The following is a 21,716-nucleotide window of genomic DNA, read 5'->3' on the forward strand; positions in this document are numbered from 1 at the left end:
AGTTTATCAAGATGTCAATGGTGCTGCCATTTAGATGGTTATCAGTAAAAAATCACTAAAAGCCACCGCTTTTTATTAAGTTAAATTTAGAGGTATTGTGCACAACACAGTACTAGATGTCATGTTTTGAGTGCGCCTTTGTAGTTGATACAAAGTTTGTCTCCGATTGAGGTCTATTGTTTCTTTTGTAATTTAAGAGAAGTGCACCGAAGCAGTACTGATAGATTGCTTTCTTTCTTTCCCTTGGAAACAGGGTGTAAACAGAGAAAAACATTTAGTATCCATGCGTGTAGTCATGGCAACATTTTTGTACTTTTCACTGGAGGGCAATCTTTTTACATTGCTCACGCCAATCGAATGCTTTACCTAAGTGATAAGTTCTTAAGTTACAGTTATATATTTATTTGTGAAAGTGTCAGACAAATTCCATATAATCATGGGGGTAATAAAACATGCTACGAAACAGTTTGTGGTTAAGAATGAAATTACATCAATGCCGACGACTAAATTGCGCAGTTCGATTAACGGTGTGCCCAAGTATTTTTACAAACACAAATCTTGCGCTAAACGAGCGCAGTTTGCTCAACTCTTTCCTAAAGTGGGCGGCAGGCTTTACGCCGTGCCAGCTTTCAATATCTCTCCCGAACCAATCAAATCACAACATCCGTATCTGTTTCCCAGCCATGAAGGACGTTGTGGTGTCTTAACGAAATTCAGGATTGAACTAAGAACAAAACATCGCACCCAAAGGAAAAAAGTAGAAAACCTCAACCCGTTCTATGTGATAAAACTTCTAGGAAACTTATTCATGTTTTGATTTGGTCGTTACATAACCTTGATGTGACGAAGGTTCGTGAAGCTTCTTACGCCAGAGAAACCCTTTAGACAACTCTCTATAGCGTTAATTCCTTGGGTGATTGATATTTTTACCCCAAACTTCTTGTTAGCGTGAGAAAAAAGTCGAAAAAGATACAAAAGCGTCAACTTACCAACAACCAAGACAAGTGCTTGAACGAGGGTCAATGCTGTGATGGCGTACACCTTTAGCATTGTTTCAATAATTCTGTTGCCGCTGTTTAGTAGAATCCCTACAGATTAGTTTCACAAGAACAAGAAAACGATTCTCACTGTTATTTCAGCCTCTCGTCGAAACAAAATGACTGTCTCGATAGTTACAAGCGTTCGTTGTCAATCGCTATCACGCTAAGATGCAAAGTGTCAACAAACGGTTCATTTGCTTTTAGGGTCTTGGGTGAAACCCCACTGAGACTCACCAGTATGGATTTATTTGAAAGACGATGCACAAAACACGACAACAGATAGACACAACCATCAAATTATTCATAAAAACGTTTTATTATACCATTGTGTTTTTGAATCAGTTACTGTACCTCCCGGGGGGGTTCTCCCAAAAAATTGGATAGGGGTGTGCAGCCCGCTTCCCAAAACCCTTACCCTATTTATGACTAAAATGTGCGATTTTCCCTAGCCTATTTATGACCTGACCAAAATTTTGATACCCTATTTATGACCTGATAGTGTCTGGTCAACTTTAGTTCATCATGATGTAGAAGTAGCTTCTTCAAAAAAAAAAAAAAAAAAAAAAAAAAAAAAAAAAAAAAAAAAAAAAAACGAATTTAAGACTAGAGTGCCAAAATCGATAACCTATTTATTACCAAAGCGGCTGAAAAACCATACCCTTCGGAGCCGCACATACCTATATAGCCCATATAAGGGAGTACCCCCCCGGGCTGTACCTTATTTATCATTAGCATCAAATACATGACACGAAATACTCTATTTGAAATAAAATCAAAAGTGATAAGCTTATTATCGTTTCCCTCAGTTTAAACAATAGCATTTGGATTTAAATAAATGATTAGCACAGTTAGATTTATAGTTCGTGCTAGTTGAAAAAAAAAAATGAAAGATGCCAAGAACTCAGCTTAAATATAGCATTGAATAAACCGCCCGAGCATTAAGACGTGCTTGGCCCTGAAAAGGTAGTCCGAACACGTGTGAAATTGGTACGCGTTCCCAAAAATTCGGCCCGATGAAATGTAAAGTGTAAACGATTGATTTTTTTTCTGACGAGCCTTCGTCACTTTGATCAGCACCATCTCTGGGAGCATGCGTAGTAATTCCTTTTAACCTGAAAATGAAGTTAAGGAATCCACTCCTTGTCCGTGAATACTGTTTCTAGCATCTCAAACCAGTGATCACTGCGTGTTACGATCCAAAATCGTCCCTCGATAGGACAATTACAAGCCAGCATTGCTGCTGTATCTTCGCCTTTTTCTTTTATTATTTTGGAAAGAAGAACATGAAGAGACTTGATTACCGACGCCCCTGCGACAAGATGTGTGGCCTTTTTAGAAGTAAACACTCCAAATACTTCTCGTCCGCCATGTTTGAAGGAAATAAGCCATTGGCTGCATGCGCCCTAAGGAACAATCGCGTACGCCACCCAAGATGTTGAGCCTTTTACCCGTACCAAAAATTTTTTTCAGATCGCTTAGCACGGCAGAGAAAAGACGTGTAAACAGGACATAAGTTGTATACTTTGTGGTACGCGTACCATTTTTATCGAGCCGTGCCAAAACTTTCCTGCAATGAAAATGGAGCTCAAATTAATTTTACTGATTGGGCGTAAATTTTATGCCACTTTATTTTTCTGCCTAATCGGCGATCAGCACGTACGCTGTAAGTTGCTTTCGTTTCTGATATCGAGTAAGAAGTGTTGGATCGCTTGTCGTCATTTTCGATCGCTGTACGATCTCGCTGTACTTGTTTCGCCCGTTTAACAAAATGTCCTTTGAAGAAACCTGATGATATTTCCAGGAGCTTGCTTCTGACTGCTGTTCCGCTGGCTGCGCTTTTTATTTATTCATAAGCGTACCTAATACCCCAAAATCTCATAAAAAAAAAATAGCGCAACATCAATTTTGGTTAACAGATCAAATCGTTGATCATAGCGTGAGTAAACTTAGACCAATTTGTACGTCCTCCGATAGGCAAAAAACAACCATTCACGCCGAGAGTTGAATGCCCTATAAGTCGATACTAGCACAGATTCGATTCATATCTGTGTAAATTATACCTTCAGGGGGTAACCGTTTTGTTATGTCTGCAGGCTGTTTTAATTAAGAAAAAATAATTAATTTGACAGAGTTTTGATAACTCTTCTGGAAATGAAATATATAGGTATCCGGAATTTAAATAACAACAAGCTAAGTTTTGACGCTATGATCGGGAACTATTAAGAACATCGAAAATATTATTCTTGAACTACCGAAGAAAAAAAAGCTAGTCATTTCCAAATTAAATGCACATACTAACTTAAATTTTGACGTAATCATCTTTTGACAATCTCTCTGTAAACAAACAAAAATTGGCCGGGAGAAATGTTTTATTTATATTTTCTCTCGGTGATATTTTAGAATGACTTTTTTTCGAGAGAGGATGAGGTATTGCTTATTTTCTATTCATTGTGACGCCCCAACCCCCACCCCCACCCCCTCCCCCTTTGGTAACGGTCTCCTTCATACTGATCATGAAGTAGTTACCCTGTATAGAAAATTTTTGTTCCATTAGTTATTTATTCTTACTTATTTTTGAGCGTTGGCCCTTCGTCAGAGGGAATTTGGATTCGCTCTGAAAAAGGGCTAACGGTCGAAACTTCAGCAGTTGAATCTCATTATGGTGGCCATGGTTACCGGTTTAGTAGTCAACTCTATTGATAAATCAAATATTTGTTTCTACTTCCCATTGGCGCAGCATTACAGTTTCTTTAGAAACTATCCCCATTATAGTTGAATTTTATTTGATAAAAAAGACCCTCCAAAAAGCCTATATTGTAATCTATCACAATGCAAACAGCGATTCGATTGTTGCTTTACAAGTACTTATTAGAATGGTTTATTCTCAAAGCAATTTTTTATTTACACTGCAGTAACTCAGCGTTGTGTTTTCATGAAAAATGACAATCAATTTGTGAACAACATGGCTGGTAAAGGCAGGCTTACTGTAATCAGGAAGCCAAGAGTTTAACGTCGGCATCAATACATATAACCATTTACCGTTCGTGTGACGGCAAACTAGGAAGTCGTAAACTTACGTCTATGCTGAGGTGACCCTGAGGTACTCAGTGATTTCCCAATCAACTTAAAATGCGGTATATTAAAATAAAGTAAAGGATCTAAATGCAACTTCGCAATATCTCGGCGAATTTCTATCGATTTAATTTTGATTTCCAAAACTTATTATACGGAGTACTGACTCTCACTTATGCTGAGATGACTGTGCACAATGTGGCGAGAGTTATCTAAAAAAAAAAAAATTGTGCCGGAAGTACATAGGCAACAAAAATGCGGGATCCCTGAGGGGGGTATAAGGGGGGATATTTGTACCATGCGTTCTAATGGTTCATCTGGAGCGTTCACATTCTCTTACTGTCAAAAATGAGAAATTAAGTCACTAAGTACAGGCGTGGTTCTGAGCTCGCGCGCAGAACACATCTGGCACGCAGTGTAGACAAATATTGAGTAATTCCTCGCAATATGCCTTATCACGGTTTTCGACGCCATTTTGACGAGTAGGCAAACATGTCTGAAAATGACAGAGTTTGTATGGGAATCCGATGTCAAATAATTTTCATAAAACATCACTTTTGAAAAATTCATGAATTGGAAACGTTTGGCACTAGGAAAAGGATTTTAAGAAAAAAAAATTGGAGGGATGTAGCTGTGCCAGAAAGCGTCCAGTCGTGTTTTGAACTTTCCATACATTTCCCTGTATTTTTTCCCCGCAAACTATTTTTAGTAGCAGTTCACGGCTGGTTCGCTATACAGAAAAATGCATGGAAAGTTCAAAACACGACTGGACGCTTCAGAGCCTCATCCCTTCAATTTTTTTTCTTAAAATCCTTTTCCTAATGCCAAAAGTTTCCAATTCATGAATTTTTCAGAAGCGATGTTTTATAAAAATTACTTTAAAATTTTTTAAAGATCAAAGCGGCCTCAAAACTACCTAGCGTATAATAATATAATGAGGACTCCAGGTTGTTTTTTTTTTTTTCAGATGAACGTAATTATTTACAACATTGTTAAGTATTACTGAATTATTAACAATGTGAGAGTGGTTTTCAAGAGTTGAAAATAATTTCGCGTCTGCTTTTTGTTTGCTTCACTATTTACGGTCTACGGGTGTTTTTTACTTCTACTACTTTCCTTAAAGACTATATGATAGTTTTTTTTTCTTTACTTCATCAAATCAATATAGGAACACTAGTATCTCGATTTCTCTATTCCTCAGTTGTTTCATTCTGTGTATTCCACAAGCTTACTTTAAATATTAAAAAATCAAACTATGTTATTTTTCGCCCTCACCAGAAAAAGCTCAACTATCAACCTCAGATCCATATTTTTGACAATGAAAACAACAAAAAGGTTTCTCTTGAACGTAAAAATTTCATTAAATATCTTGGATTTTAAATTGAGGAAAATTCATCCTGAAAGACACATATTAATTCTGTTGCAACAAAAATAAATAAGACAATTGGGCTAATCGCTAGCTAGATTACGGCATATTGTTCCTACTTACACTCTTTTGAATATTTATCAGTCTCTAATCGTACCTTACATAACTTATGGTCTCATTTCTTGGGGCAATGCATGTAAAACCTTCCTTGATCAAATTCTTGTTCTTCAAAAGCGCGCATTGCGGCTAATATATTTTGCTGAAACAAACGACCATGCCATACCTTTTTTTGTTAAAGCAAAAATATTACCGATACAATTCTTGTATTATGAATCCGTTTGCAACCTCATGTTTGATATAAACGAAAACACTGCCCCAAGAAATATTTTGAAGCTGTTTTCTCGAATTTCTAGTGTCCATCCCTATAAAACGCGTTCCTCTACCTCTGATCATTTTTATGCAAAAGAATCTCGCATAAATGCCACACAAAATGCATTCTCGCGTGTTGGGGTCAAGATTTGGAACGGGATACCTGCAACTCTAAAAAACGTACAAAAAATCTTTTAAAGAATCCCTTAGAAGGAAAGTTATTTGATACACGTGAAACTGTAGACTACTATATTGAAGTGGAAACGATAATTGACCAAATGAAAAACTGATCATCCATGTCCTTCTATTTGCCAGTATAATCTGTTTCTTCTTTTCCCTTTTCATCTCTTTTCTATTGTAATATTAATGATAGTAAAAAATTACATATAATTTACTTTAATTTTGATGTATAGTTTTTTCTAAATCTGCGTTATTATGTAAAGTTAAGTTTTCCGTTTTCTAGCATGTTTGTAATTTACTGTAATTTTTTTTGTCTTGTCCCGCCTCGACTAGCTTTGTGGCTATTTGCAGGACAAGCACTATATATAATCTGTATCTGTAAATAAATTGTTGTTGTTGTTTTATCTCATTCATATTTTGGTCCACACAGCTTTCTTTCTCTGCACACGAAAATACAACTGACGACGAATAGAGTCGTAGATGTATCTCCAGTGGATCCGATGGACTCCATCGGACGACTTTCCAACCCTCCTCAAAGTACTGTATACTTTTCCAGTTTCATCCAATGACTAGACTTCCGGTGACTCAAGTGGACTCTACTGTACTTCCGGCTTTGGAATCACTGGAACCTAGTTGAGAGTATTGGACGACCAGTTCATTGAACAAGCAAATAAACACCACCCAACTATTAAATTTACGGCTGAAATATCATGTACAGAAACGACTTTTTTAGACACAGTTATCTACAAGGGCAAAAGATTCAACAAAGAGTCAATTCTCGACATGAAAACGCACTTCAAACCTACAGAGACATTCCAGTACACGTTCTTCACATCATGTCACCCTCCAGGAGTAAAGAAGGGCTTTGTTAAAGGTGAAGCACTTAGACTCCTAAGGACAAACTCTACAAAGGAAACGTTTGAAGAAAACATTGAAAAATTTAAAACACACCTAATGGAGAGAGGTTACCCGAAAAAATTTTATTTACAACACGCTCTCGGAAGTGAAGTTTGAAGGAAGGAAACGGGCTCTCCTCCAACAGAACAATGCAGTTCCAAATCTGAAAGAAATCCTAATGAGCAAGTGGTACTTCATACAGCAACAACCATTGCTAAACGAAATTTTCAAGGATCCGCCCATAATATCATACAGAAAGGGGCGTTCACTCAAAGACATACTCGTGAGAGCAAAATTATAACAAAGGCTTGAAAACCAGAACACGTACTTTGGAGCCGTGTAGGCCTGCCAACCCCAATAAACACTAGTCCGAACACGTGTAGAATTGGTACCCAAAAATTCGGCCCGACGAAATGTAAAGTGTAAACTATTGATTTTTTTCTGACGAGCCTTCGTCACTTTGATCAGCACCATCTCTGGGAGCATGCGTAGTAATTCCTTTCAACATGAAAATGAAGTAAAGGAATCGACTCCTTGTCCATGAATACTGTTTCTAGCATCTCAAACCAGTGATCACTGCGTGTTACCATCCAAAATCGTCCCTCGATAGGACAATTACAAGCCAGCATTGCTGCTGTATCTTCGCCTTTTTCTTTTATTATTATTTTGGAAAGAAGAACATGAAGAGACTTGATTACCGACGCCCCTGCGACAAGATGTGTGGCCTTTTTAGAAGTAAACACTCCAAATACTTCTCGTCCGCCATGTTTGAAGGAAATAAGCCATTGGCTGCATGCGCCCTAAGGAACAATCGCGTACGCCACCCAAGATGTTGAGCCTTTTAGATGTAGCTGTGCCAGAAAGCGTCCAGTCGTGTTTTGAACTTCCCATACATTTCCCTGTATTTTTTTCCCGCGAACTATTTTAGTAGCAGTTCACGGCTGGTTCGCTATACAGACAAATGTATGGAAAGTTCAAAACACGACTGGAGGCTTTCTGGCAGAGCTTCATCCCTCCAATTTTTTTTTCTTAAAATCCTTTTCCTAATGCCAAAAGTTTCCAAATCATGAATTTTTCAGAAGCGATGTTTTATGAAAATTATTTGACATCGGATTTCCACACAAACACTGTTATTTCAGACGTGTTTGCCTGCTCGTCAAAATGGCGTCGAAAACCGTGATAAGGCCTATTCAAAAAGGGTAAAGAATTTGAGCATGCACGCACCAGCAGAATACGGGTGGAATGAGAAGCGAAAGAATTCGCAGGGGGAATGTAGTATTCCTATAATCCTTTTCTTGATAAATTTTAGTTGCAGAATAACAAACACCATTTTAATGTTTTAAGGATTATTTTCACACACGTGATTTTTATTTATTGTGCTAGTAGGTATTCTAGATATTGGAAAAATATTACATTTCCTGAAAACGATGAGCTGTTTCTAAATGGCAACAACGCTCGGTACTTGTGAAGCGTATATAATGAGGCCTACAGTTTGTTTTTTTTCTTCAGATGAACGTAATTATTTACAACATTGTTAAGTTTTAACGAATTATTAACAATGTAAGAGTGGTTTTCAATCAAGGGTTGAAAATGACTTCGCGTCTACTTTTTGTTTGCTTCACTATTTACGGTCTACGGGTGTTTTTTACTTCTACTACTTTCCTTAAAGACTATATGATAGAGTTTTTGTTTCTTTACTTCATCAAATCAATATAGGAACACTAGTATCTCGATTTCTCTATTCCTCAGTTGTTTCATTCTGTGTAGTCCACAATCTCATTCATATTTTGGTCCGGACAGTTTTCTTTCTCTGCACACGAAAAAAACAACTGACGACGAATAGAGAAATCAGGAGACTAACTCAACCGGAAGTTACATGTTACATGTTAAGCGTGCTAATCTCGACTTAGGTCTTAAAGAACGAGTTTTGTTACAGGTGCAGTGTGCTTGTTTAATTTTGGCTCATGGCACGACTAGACTTCCGGAGATTCCATCGGAATCGATGTGTCCCCAGTGGATCCGATAGACTCCATCGGACGACTTTCCAACCCTCCTCAAAGTGCTGTTTACACTTCCGGTTTCATCCGATGACTAGACTTCCGGTGACTCAAGTGGTCTCGACTGTACTTCCGGTTTTGGAATCACTGGAACCTAGTTGAGAGTATTGGACATGACTGAACTATAGCTTCCAGGGGAAAGGGAAAAAGAAAGAGGTGGAGTGAGGAAAACGCTGCAAGTGACTGTTGTACCCTACCAAACCAGCCATTGAAGTGAATTGTATAGCCTAACGTAACCCTGAATAAAGTTCACGTACCTTACAGAGTTCTTTTCCTCGATTTTGTATCACGCAACTCTTAGGACTCTCCTAGAGTGCGTTCATTTACGTACCGGGTCAGTTTTTTACTAGTTCAAAAGCCGTACTAAAGAGGCCTTCCTGGTATACCGGCAAAAAAAGGCTTCGAAATTATTTTGTGCAAGTGCGCGATAGCGTTCAGCTCTTTAAAGTGAAACTCTTTCCGGTTGGTCGACTCTAGTGCCGTTCCATGTGTACTAATGACAACGGAACGGGATCTTTCCGCAAAGTAAAGTATTTCACGAATTTGATCTGCTCCAGCAAGAATCATATATCCGGTATAAAGGTGAACAACTGTGAGCCATTTTGTGCTTTTCCCATTCACACTATGCTGTATCAGATATCTGTGCCTGCACAAAAGCTGAGAGCAGTCGGAGATAGTTTAAACGTAACATATAATCAAGTCATTCTATTTTCTTTGATGATTAATTTGGTTTCGAATTCTCAAACATTTTTGAGTTTTGCCCATCTTGGGCACGTTTACCAGTTGTAGCTGTGACGGTAGGGTTTTCCTACTAGCGTATTTACTCATCCGCGAAATGGAACGTTTAAGAAACTCAGTGACTTGTAAGTAACAACAACGAGGCGGGTGGGGGAGGGCGATGATTTTTTGGGGGGGAGGGGGGGGGGGTTGGGGGATCGGTGTTAGATTAGCTGAAGAGCGTGAACAAAGCTCGTCACAACTTCTGCGGTACTTTGGGATCTAGCTAACTGGAACATCACATAACAGACAAAACTTTGATAAGCAAGAGTTTATTCTTACTTCAAAACATAAGCTTGTTTGAAGTGAAAATGCAACCGATTTACAATCAAAAGTGAACTGACCCGCTTATACGTTTTTTAAAAGTACAACGTGAAACACACACACACACACACACGTGCTAAATCTTAAGTTAAAAAAAAGTAGGAAAAATAAAACTAGAAAAATACATTCCCAAACTAATAACTGACAGCACTATCATTTTGAAAGCTCAGGAGTAAATTAACAATATAACAATAAACACCAGTGGTAACTCTCAAAAGCTACCGGCCAGTTATTGGCTATGGTCACAGACTGCAGAGTTAAAAAAGCCGGTTAAAGCGAGATTTCGCCTCAACGACACGCTTCAGAAATAAATAGCCTTCAGGGAAAAATCAAGATTATGTCTTGTTTCGGTCACACAGCAATTTGTCAGTTGCCAATCATGATTTTCAGAATCATCTTGAGTTCTCAGCTTGCTTTGTTCGAGCAGTTTGCTGAACTTTTATACGGTCGATTTTCTGTTCTCCACATTCATCTATAACTACTAAGGGTAAACGCATCCGCGACAGATTTTAAAAATATTGGCTTGTCGGTTTTATCCAGGCATGACATACGGTGTGGACGATTCTGTTTATCAAACATGTGTTTCAATACTGTTGTTGTTGTTGTGATGACTCGCCATTGCACGCAACTTCAAAGTGAAATAGCATTAAGAACGTGCATGTATGACCATTAAAAATATATTTCTCGGAAACAAGTGTTTGTACACGTCATACACGTAAGAATTTCGTCATTTGTCACAGCCGCTATGTTGGATTTCTCGGTCGCTCTACAACCGTAGGGCAAAGAAGCGTCCAAAAATCTCAGAAGTAAATAAAAACAATAAAGACACAAGAAAAATGGTATAAAAATGTTAAACGTACCAAGGCGAATTTAGAACTTTTCATAGAAAGATTAAAAATATTGAAATTTGGAAAAACATGACCGTCCATAATCTTGTTACCGTGGAAGGGCAAAGTCAGGCAAGCAATGAACTATTTCATCAAATTTAATTTTAGGAAGCTCCGTAGAGGTAGGTAACTCTAGACAAGTGTTTTAGTTAGAAATCATGATGTTCAAAGTCAGCAAGGGTACTTTGTGTCCGCTTCCGATCCCCTTCTCGCTGAAGAGAGTTAAAGCGCAATCTGTAGATGATCTCTTTTTCTGGTCTACAGAGATTTTAACCAAATCATGATTTATCTTGCTAAACTGTGCCTTAACTCTACAGTGTGACCACAGCCATATGAAAGTAAACTCTCTTAAAAGGAAACTACCTTTTAATTCTATTTCTAGAGTTAAATGTTCTTTTTAACGTTCTTAAAAGGAGGCCAGTTCTGTACGTCAAAGAACAAAGGTTTTGCTGCCTCCATAATTATGTTAGGGAGCAATAACCATTCAACAGGTGCCATATGTGCACGACCTCGTTAGTGTGAATATTAAAGAGAAACGTTTTGCTTACAGCCACAAGCTTGAGTTTTTACGATGTTTTAGAATTTACTAATATCAAGCAACACTAGAGCGTTATTAAACGGAAGCGTACAAGGAGGACAAATCTGTAAATACAGCTAAATATGAAAAAAAAAAAATACAACTCGTTTAGATACATGAACAAAGAAGGAATAAATGCGGTTAAAGATAGAAAACGGCTACATACAATGCCGAAAGCTGGTAAATATTGCGATTAAATATACCTGGAGAACGAGGATTCCTTTTTCAGGATGCACAGAGCGCTACGCTCTCTTGAGTTAGTGGATCTGAAAGCTAAATAGTCATAAGTAGTTCTGCTTCCTAGTGATGCTTTATATGAGATATTTTACCGGTGAAAGTTTAGCTGTGAAACGATCACTCTTACAAGTGAAAGTGTACTTGCGTTATCGCACCGAATAGTTTTCAACTAACAAATGTGTTCACACTAATGAGAAAGAACATCGGAAAACCTTTTGGTCGTTTATGAGAAAATTTTAATATTACACGCATTAAACACAGCAATCAGTTCCTTAGAACATACTATAATACGCCATGAGAGGCACATTCCTTCATGTCCACTGTGTGAAAATGACATTTGGACACTTCCAACTGGAAATTTCTGGATCTGTCTACTTCATGCAGTTGCACTTTAGCTTGGTTTTTAATAAACAGTGTACCTGTTGAAAAAAAGAAAACATATATGTTAACGATTTTTCAAAGCGATTGTGATGGTTTCTTTTTCTTGAACAGTCTAGTTAAACCTATCAAATTAGATTGACAAGGCAATGTTTCATGCAAGTTTTCTCGCGATGGAACGGCCAAAAGTAGTGCTTTCAAGCATAAGGAGACACTTACTACCTTGTAATTAAGGAATTGAGAATGATATACGTACACGTGATGTACTGTTTTAACAGTACTTACTGTTTTAACTGACTTAAAAGTCAGTGACACAGGCATACTCAGAAGAAAAGAAATCCAATTTTCTCCCAACACAAGTCGAACCTATACCTTCCGATTACTATTTGGGATGCTGGTAAATGACTCAGCGTGCGCTTGATTGCGTTACGGCATGAGAGGATGATCTCATCCTCTCTTGGTTGCGGATGCACGTGAGAGGTTACTAAGGTCGAAAGAAGTGCAAGAGTTGCTCGAGATGTAGCATCATGGCAGGTAGTACATTAAGCAAATGATACACGGTTTAACATTTGTTGAGCAACAAACGATGCTACTGCTGTTCAACAAATGTTGAACAGTGTATCATTTGCTGTTGAATGGTGAATTATGCCATTCAACATGTTGAAGGGCTGTTGAACGTTGTTGAACGGAATAGAGTTTGGAGTTTGGTGTCACATGGCTTGGTGTAATTATCCAACATGGCGGCAGAAGAGGGTCAAGAGGCTCTTTATGAATGGAACTTTGATAATACCGCTGAACTCATCACTCTTTATGAGAAGTTTCCCTGTCTTTATGATGTAAGATCGAAGGATTACAAAAACCGAGATACGAGAGATAAAGTGGTAACTCGAAACATCCAGGTTTCTGAGCTCTCAGTGCCAACAGGGAGTAATATACCCCGAAATATGTTCTAGGATTTAGCCATTCTCGAGTCCAAATTTTGCGTCTTTTTTGCCTTTTTCGTCGACGTCTCATAACTACAGCGACCACACTCGCAGAGCAAAGCGATCGCAACATTTCTTCGTCCGCCACTTCAATGTTCGCGCCTAAATGCGCAGTTGTTGCTCAACAGAAGTTGAATGAGTATTCAACAAGCTTCAATACGTTTCAACAAATCACACCATCGTTCAACAAATGTCGCTCAGTAAATGTTGAACCGTGTATCATTGGCTTTAGACTAGGTTCATGTGACAAACATCCTCATGTTGCTAGTGTATGGTATATGCACAATGGAATAAATCTGATGGTGTATTTTCATGCTGGTAAATAAATGATAAAGAATCGCTGTTTATTAACTAGGCTTAAATACACCTTTATTCCATATTGCTGTCTGTTCGAATTTTTAAACGATGACGGCAAAGCTGCGATCAAGTTTTAGCTGTTGTTGTAGCGTGGTATACTTCCTGCACACTACCTCAACGGATAACCTTTAGGCTATGCGGGACAAGTTGCTGGAAGGATTGCATTATGGACGTGTCAGACTGTAAGCAAGTGAAGAGAAAATGTCTCAAAAAGTATTCAAACTTTGTCCTTCCATTGAACGCCAATTTTTACAGTTTGGCTTGTAACTTGTGCCCAAAAGACATAGCAACTCATTTTTTAATCACACGTAAAACCAACGAGCGATAATAATATTTGTTGTTTCTGAAAATATTTTTAAGAATAAGGAGGATAAACTAAACGCAGTCGTTTCTTAATGCACCGAAAGATTAACATTTGCATACTGCTCTAATCTTCAAAGCTTCGGTTTATGAATAGAAGGAGAAAATTCAGAGAGAGTGACGAAATCAAGCCTTTTTTCGCCTATTTCCGTTTTCCACATAATAATGGTGTTAAAACACCCGCCAGAATTGTGATCCAAAGAAACCTTTGCAGGAGAGAGCATGCCCGTTAAGCAATACTTGTACTACTAAATATTCATTTTATTTTGGGTTTTCTTTTGCAGACGATATTAAGCTGACATCTCCAATGTTTCTTTTTCTTTGCATTAATCGAGTAACCAGTTTGTCACTGCAACGTTCTTTGGTGACATTGGTGGAAGTTTGAATTATTTTGGGGAGCGACGGCGTGTTGTAAAGTTGTGCTGCTCACCTGAAGGCAGTCGTAATAGTCAACAGAAGAACGAGAGCGACACTTGGAGAGTGGCTGGAACCATCTGAATCTGAAGAAATGATTAAATAATGAATACTCAACAAACAGGATAAAAATTAGTTTTGTGTTTAAGATTTATCAACAGCTACATCTTGATATATATGGCAAGCCAAATGTAGCAATATTCAATATCACCATATTCATTTAATTTAATCCTTTTATGTATTTAATATATTTAATTCATTTTACCTAAACTATTCGTTCAATTCAATCCGTTCATATTCATTCTTCAATTCAATCCGTTCATATCCATTCAATTCAATTCCTTCGCATTTATTCAATTCAATCCTTGCAGTATCCATTCAATTCAATCCGTTTATATTCATTCAATTCAATCCGTGCATATCTATTCAGCTCAATCCGTGCATACCATTCAATGTTCGCACTCATTTGTTCAATCTTGGGGTCTAGGGCGAGAAATGAAATTCGCGGGGAACTGGGACATCTCGCGTATTTGAGACTGGTAATAGACTTCCTAAAGAACTTTAGGATGTAGCAGACTGTAGTATTTTTAAGAGGAGATTTGTAAATATGCTCTCAACATAAAACCTAATTTCTTTTCTCTTATTTATCTATTGTTTAATTTCTTATTTCATTATAATCTAATTAAGTTATTGTGTAATTGAGGTTAAGGGCTTTTTAGAGGTAAAATGAATTATTCGAGATAATTTTAACAAAGCGAAATTTGGCAGATAAAAAGGTTTTATCATCCTTAACACTTCTAAGCACAATGAGTAGCGCTATAGAACACGTGATCGTTTCCGTGAAAAAAAAAAAGATAAAAAGATTTAACAGGTAGACCACAGTTTGAAGAGGAAACGTCAAAAAAAAAAAACCGCTATTCTAATAGATTAAATATTTCCATTGCTTTACGTTTTGAAAGATCGTCCATTGTTCGTTGAAAAAAAATTGCCAGGACAAAGGTCATGCCTCCGTCCAAAATTCAACCTTTGATTGTTTATTACTTTAATTTAAAATCTTGACGACAGTCTTTCCAAAGCAAAATGTTTAATATTTTAAAGCTAAACCGGAAACCCTAGTTTATTCATCTGCATAAAGAAGATTCGTTGCCGAATCCACGATTTTCGTAATTTTCGTTTTCTGATAACGTGATAGGTCACGTGATCAAACCTATGCGTTGAGGCAAAAGAAAACATCGAGTTTAATATTTAGGAAAAAATTTCATCCTGTTCTACACAGTTAAACCGAAGACAATGGGAGTCATTGATATTTTCTGAACACCCTTCAAACCCAGGCCTTAAACTGCTTGAGTGGAAAGGGAGCCTCGATAAATATGGATGTGTGTATGTATGTTCGTCACGTTTGACCTCTCCTCCCCGTTGCATTTTACAGTTACACTTGGGTGTGAAGAGGCAATGCAGAATAAGAGCAGCGCCATTTCTCGAAAATCTCTGCTTTAAGTATCAACTCAACTTACCACAGTACTTCACGCAGTCGGTTGAGTCGTCCTCCTCGTTAATCACGTAATCGCAGCTGTTTTGGTTTTCCACCGTACATTTTCTTTTGATTTTAAATGGCCCACCACCCCCATGCGTACACTTCTCGCACTGTTTATCTACAGCTTCCCAATCTGAGCACTTTGCATCTGTGGAACAACAACCATTTCTCCATTTTGTGGCACCCAACAGATTCAGAACTCAGGGGGAGGGTTAACTAGATATACCATTTTTAGCTGTCCAAACAAATAGCACCAGTGGGCCACTATCCTTGCGATTTTCTTTCTCAGATCACTTAAGTTTGGTTCTCACAAGCGACATAACAATCATTTTCATAATCATAAAGTTGTTATGATTTATAGTGGGAAAACATACATACAAGCTGTTCGACTTTAGATAACTTTCTTTTCGTTTTGCAAACAATGCTTTAAAAGTGGCTATTTTTCAAACCTACGCATTAATTGTAACAATGATAGGCTTTCCCGCGTCAACTGCATCTAATCAAGAATTATTTCGCCATCGAATTATCATGATACATCGTGTATTAATTCTTTTACTTCTTGAATCCAAACAGTTCCACTTGAGAGAAAACGGGGAGAAATCAGATGCTCTTTTTGTCGGGTGAGACCGACATTCAGAGCAATGGATACTATCATACGCTTGTTCAGGAACTTCCCTTCAAAGTTGGACGCCATATTGGAATATTACGAGCCGCAAAGTACTGGAACTAGTACAACAAATACATGTTGGTCCTTATGATTACGACTATAAGCGCTAGATTTTAGGTTCCCACCACGACATAAGCTTCTCAAACTCATTAATAATTCATCAAGCCCAAACAAAGCAAATCGCTACCGTGAAGGAGGTTTAGAACTGTGATCTTAATTAATTATTATAAAATTTTGTGAACTTTTGCTTCGAATTTCTTTAAGAATTATCAATAGTTTGAGAAGTTATATCATGGCAAACGCTCAAAAGAGGGTTTCCTCCTATTCCAAACACCTCGAAGTTGGTTAAAAAATCTCGGCTGCGCCTCGTTTTTCCAACCTTCTTCTCGGTGTTTGGAAATCGGAGGAAACACTCTTCCTCGTGTTTGATATATTACATAATCATAGAGGAAGTCATAATCATAAAATGAAAAATGATTATGATCCCTTATGATTATGATTAAGTCGATCATAAGCGTCTTTATGATTTTGTTTTTCGGCGTCCCCGCTACAAGATAAGCAATGTAACGGCCCTTATGATTATGATTATGATAATTATGTCGCTAGTGGGAGCCAAACCTTAAATGTAATAAATTAGATTTGACATCATCATCTGGAGAAGAGTAAGAATGATTTTGGCCACGTAACCTTGAACATAATTCCTTCAAAAGAAGAGACCTCAATTCATTTTCTTTTTCAGCCCTTCTCATAGACTTTCATCCAGTTTGATAGAAACAACAGGTACAGCGAGTTCAAATTCACTTTTTCAAGTTCTAACCGCTTGCTCAATTTCACGTAGAAACACCCTCAGACAACTTTGGCGTAAACTTCTTCTAGAGGTCGACGGCGCTTAATTTGAGGTATGTTCGATGAGGCACTACAGATGTTTCCGACCGTTTTAATTACAATTTCTAATTTTCGAAACAATGCAGAACTTTCAAAGACTCACCAGAAAAGACGCGAAATTGTTTCTTAAATCTATTTCTGACGCGACGTAATGTACAACGGGCGTGCAGCGCTGTCGTGTTCGATGAATTTATTTCGTACGGAAAATTATTTTACCGCGGCCACAAACGTGTAATTTCTTCAATGAAATCTTTCACAAAAAAGATTTCTAAAAGAAAGGGAAAATATTCTGGAGAGATAGTTCTCTATCCAGTGAATATTGATGAACATTGCAGTTGAAATTTGATCATGCACGCATATTTTTTCCGATGTATGCAAATTTTGCTCCACACGACGGAAGACAGTCTGACGTCATTCTGCGGTTGAAAATCTATTTCTGACGCGACGTAATGTACAACGGGCATGCAGCGCTGTCGTGTTCGATGAATTTACTTCCCACGGAAAATTATTTTACCGCGGCCACAAAACGTGTAATTTCTTCAATTCAATCTTTCACAAAAAAGATTTCTAAAAGAAAGGGAAAAGATTCTGGAGAGATAGTTCTGTATCCAGTGAATATTGATGAACATTGCAGTTGAAATTTGATCATGCGCGCATATTTTTTCCAATGTATGCAAATTTTTTTCAGACGACGCCAGACAGTCTGACGTCATTCATACTTTGTTTGCGCACTGTTGCCAGGCAACAGCACGGACACTTTCACGGAAATATATATATAAACATACATATATATAAATATATGTTCGGCTCGAATTCGCACGGCTTAGCAGCCTTCGGCCCGACAAATTTATTAACCTCGCTACGCTCGGGCCTTCGGCCCTCGCTTCGCGAGGAATGAACGAATTTTGCTTTAGTGCCCAATATCATGTCTATTTAACCATGATAATTGTACCATCGGGCTAACGAATAGTAACTGTTTGATTTTCAGGTTTTACAGCTTATTATTATTTGAGTGCACTTGATGGACTTGAGCACTTTGTCATAGACTCGATTACGTTCTAAATTATTTTTAACTTACACAGAAATACACAGTCAGTCAAGTCAACTGATAAAACCTTTAGAAAATGAAAACAGTGATAGCAACAAAAAGAAGACAAACAAACAGAACAACAGTGTATATTTGCTTACCTTTGTCTGAAGTCGTGCTCATCGTGACTGTACACGGAGAGGCCTTCGATGGGGATGGCGTAATTTCTGCACAGAGAAAGAAAATGCACCTTACAACGAGGATAATAAATAATTACTTTTAAAAAATTCCGATTGGTCGAGGCGGACCAGTGAACTGGAGACTGTCGTGAGACAAATTAAGCAAGTGACCAGAGAAGAAGAGGTGAACCTTTAACCTCTGTGTCACAAGCTCATTGGCCTAACCGCCAGGCCACGCCACCGTCTTGAAGACTAAGAAAAAGTGACGGTTTACCTTGAACCGTTTACAAAACGTTGAGTTCGACAATACCCACTTGTTGCAATATAGAATCTGAAAAATACTGAACGGTGTTTCAGTGTCATGACCTTCCAATACAAATGCAATAGTCTCATATCTATTATGATATAACTGGCAACATTTTTAGAGCTTCTCTTCATGCCGTGATCTTTAAAATTAGAGAGAAAAGGGGTTGATTTAAATTTTAACAAAACATAGTTTACATACAAACAAACAAGACGGGTTAGATCGACTAGAATTAAAACTAAAATTTAGCTGAAAGTTTAAAACAATTTTGTTGCGGTCAATGACTTATTTGAAGCCCTGTTTTTCATTGTGAGCATCCGAAATGTTTTGTTCATGTCATAACAATATACATACAACATTCAAGTTAAACCTTGATCATTTTTTATTTGTTCTCGATCTTCTCAAGCCCTTGAAATGGAAATTGAGCCATTGTACGCTTGAAGTGTTGTATAAGCCACTGGTATATTAGTCACTGCCTCTGACCAGCATTTTGACTAGCCTAGCTATGTCGCGTAGTCAAAGATGGAGTCTTTTTATTTTTGTACGAGAGAGGATAAACTAAGAGAACACATCCCTCATACAGGGGTCTCTTCCAATGTTAATGTTTTTCAATATAATTTTTGCGCGTGGTTATACTGCGCGGCTATTTTATTGGTCAGTTGTAATGACGCAATTAAAATTTAAGGTTTTGGCGGCTTGCTGTTCTAATGTGACAAAATGGCTTCAGTAGTAGGTATCACGTTCGTCGATGAATTTGCAACTTTGATTTTGAAAATAATGAGAAAAGTTCCCGTCGGCGTAGACGAAAATGCTAATTATTCTCGGGACTACAAAACACCCTGTCAAACGCGATCACGTCTTACAAATTTTCTTCTAGACCCGTTGCATTTTTGATTTAGGACGCGACACGACGGCGAGGAAAAATCTTCGCAATGACCTTATGACATTTGATCCCATGATCCGTTGGCCGCGCTACCATGAGAATGAGAACCTATATAACTTTCACAGCATGGGGGGAATAATAATAATAATAATAATAATAATAATAATAATAATAATAATAATAATAATAATAATAATAATAATAATAATAATAATAATAATCTCTTAGTTGATCCTCTCCTGTTTTTTTAATATCAAGGTTTTAAAATACTGAGACTAGAACACCGAGTAGTGAAGTGGTTTGGGATATTGTCCTCTAAGGTGCCGCCAGCTAAAAAGCGTTTTCGGACCGTTAAAACTTTGGAAGAGAAGGCTCCCTTTGAATTGTTAATTAGAATGAAAGTTTGAAATAAATTTTCATATCATTAATATTCCTAATTATACTGAAAATATTCATCTTAATTAGCATTGTTAATTTACAATTCATCGTTTCAGTCATTCAACCCTGTATTTCCCCTAAGACTGAATTCAAAGCCCTCTCGGCAGCAGACTTTTCAATTTGGAAGAACTTTACCGGATATAAAGGTCCTTGCACGTGATTAAATTGGTACATTTTGTTGGACAATTTTCCTATTTATGAGTTTTTGAACCTAAATAAAAGAACCCACCTGGAGTTTGGGAGAACACGCTGCTCGAACACACTATCGAACAGGTTGTTGACACACTGGCTGAAGTACTTGATGATACACTGGCCGAAGTACTTGATGATACACTGGCCGGAATACTTGATGAGACACTGGCCGACGCACGTGATACATTGGGCGACGCACACACATACATGCAACTTGGTGATACACTGGCCGGAGCATTTGCTGATACACTGGTCGAAGCATATGCTGATACATTGGTCGAAGCACACACATACATACAGCTTGGTGATACACTGGTCAAAGCACTTGCTGAAACACTGGCCGAATTACTTGCTGAAACATTGGCCAAAGCACTTGCTGATACACTGGCCGAAGTACTTGCTGAAACACTGGGCGACGTACTTGTTGAAACACTGGGCAAAGCACTTGAGGATACACTGGTCGAAGCACTTGCTGAAACACTGCTCGAATTACTTGCTGAAACATTGGCCGAAGCACTTGCTGAAACACTGGCCGAAGTACTTGCTGAAACACTGGGAAAAGCTCTTGAGGATACACTGGCCGGAATACTTGACGATACACTGGTCGAAGCACTTGCTGAAACAGTGGCCGAAGTACTTGATAATACACTGGCCGAAGTACTTGATGACACACTGGTTACTTGTTGACACACAGTTGAACAGTAATAGGCGGTGTTTGCGTTTGTTTGACCTACATTAATAACGCGAGAATGGATTTGTTAGCCGTCATTTTATTTCTTAACATTACTTACACCGGGGAGGGGATGGGGGGGGGGGGGGAGTGGGGTCTAAAAACGGCCCAAAACGTTTTCGTAATATGTCAGCAAACGCGCCAAACTTTGTAACGCGAAAGTCTTTTGAATTTGATATTTTCTGGAAAACAATTCTGACTAGTAGGTTTCAGTCAGAAATTCAAGCATTCCTGTTTTTTAAAGAACAAATATCAAATTTGTTATGATAACTTTCCTGTTTGAAAATCATTTTAGAGTACTTTTACTGTTTTTTTTTTTCTTTGCTCAAGTTTGGTGGCTTTGTGAAGTTTTTGGGAAATCTAAGATCCAAGATGGTGGATGGGATTATGACGTCATAACTTGTCGTTGGGGACATGAAAGGCGATATTTTTATTAGAGGCTTTATTGCTCTCGGAGTTATGGGGTGGGAGGAGGGGGGGTGAGGGTAGAACCCACCCCCTCCATCCGTCCGTCTTAAAATGGCAGTACATAGTGACTGACGTACTAGGTTGGTTACTTAAACCCACTTAGTGACACACTGCTTGAAATACTTGACGCACTG

The 21,716-nt window shown here is 38.0% G+C and overlaps 2 protein-coding genes across 9 annotated transcripts in view; both read right to left on the bottom strand.

Annotated features, from left to right (window-relative positions):
- LOC146476216 (uncharacterized) overlaps positions 1 to 1,257 on the bottom strand; it is an 11,921-nt gene extending 10,664 nt beyond the window's left edge. Inside the window, exon 1 of one of the 2 annotated variants that reach the window (XM_085114763.1) lies at positions 990 to 1,257. In XM_085114763.1, coding sequence (XP_084970889.1) covers positions 990 to 1,050 — 61 coding nt within the window. In that variant the 5' untranslated portion in view covers positions 1,051 to 1,257. The remainder of the gene's footprint in view (positions 1 to 989) is intronic. The other variant, XM_085114762.1, reaches the window with a different exon arrangement.
- LOC146476215 (uncharacterized) overlaps positions 1 to 21,716 on the bottom strand; it is a 36,541-nt gene that overhangs the window by 10,664 nt on the left and 4,161 nt on the right. The window contains exons 2-7 of one of the 7 annotated variants that reach the window (XR_014865667.1): positions 20,513 to 21,114; positions 20,422 to 20,449; positions 18,550 to 18,615; positions 15,790 to 15,957; positions 14,292 to 14,361; positions 11,750 to 12,202 (exon numbers count right to left, since the gene is read on the bottom strand). Coding sequence is in view for 1 of the 7 variants with exons in the window: in XM_085114761.1 (XP_084970887.1) it covers positions 12,187 to 12,202; positions 14,292 to 14,361; positions 15,790 to 15,957; positions 18,550 to 18,615; positions 20,422 to 21,114 (1,013 nt within the window). In the remaining 6 variants the exon portion in view is untranslated. Of the gene's footprint in view, positions 1 to 10,014; positions 12,203 to 14,291; positions 14,362 to 15,789; positions 15,958 to 18,549; positions 18,616 to 20,421; positions 21,115 to 21,716 lie in introns of those variants that run through there. The other 6 variants (XR_014865666.1, XR_014865662.1, XR_014865663.1 and 3 more) reach the window with 6 other exon arrangements.

The sequence above is a fragment of the Pavona decussata genome, unplaced genomic scaffold, assembly GCF_977016875.1.
Source record: "Pavona decussata unplaced genomic scaffold, jaPavDecu1.1 SCAFFOLD_78, whole genome shotgun sequence".
Lineage (NCBI taxonomy): Eukaryota > Metazoa > Cnidaria > Anthozoa > Scleractinia > Agariciidae > Pavona > Pavona decussata.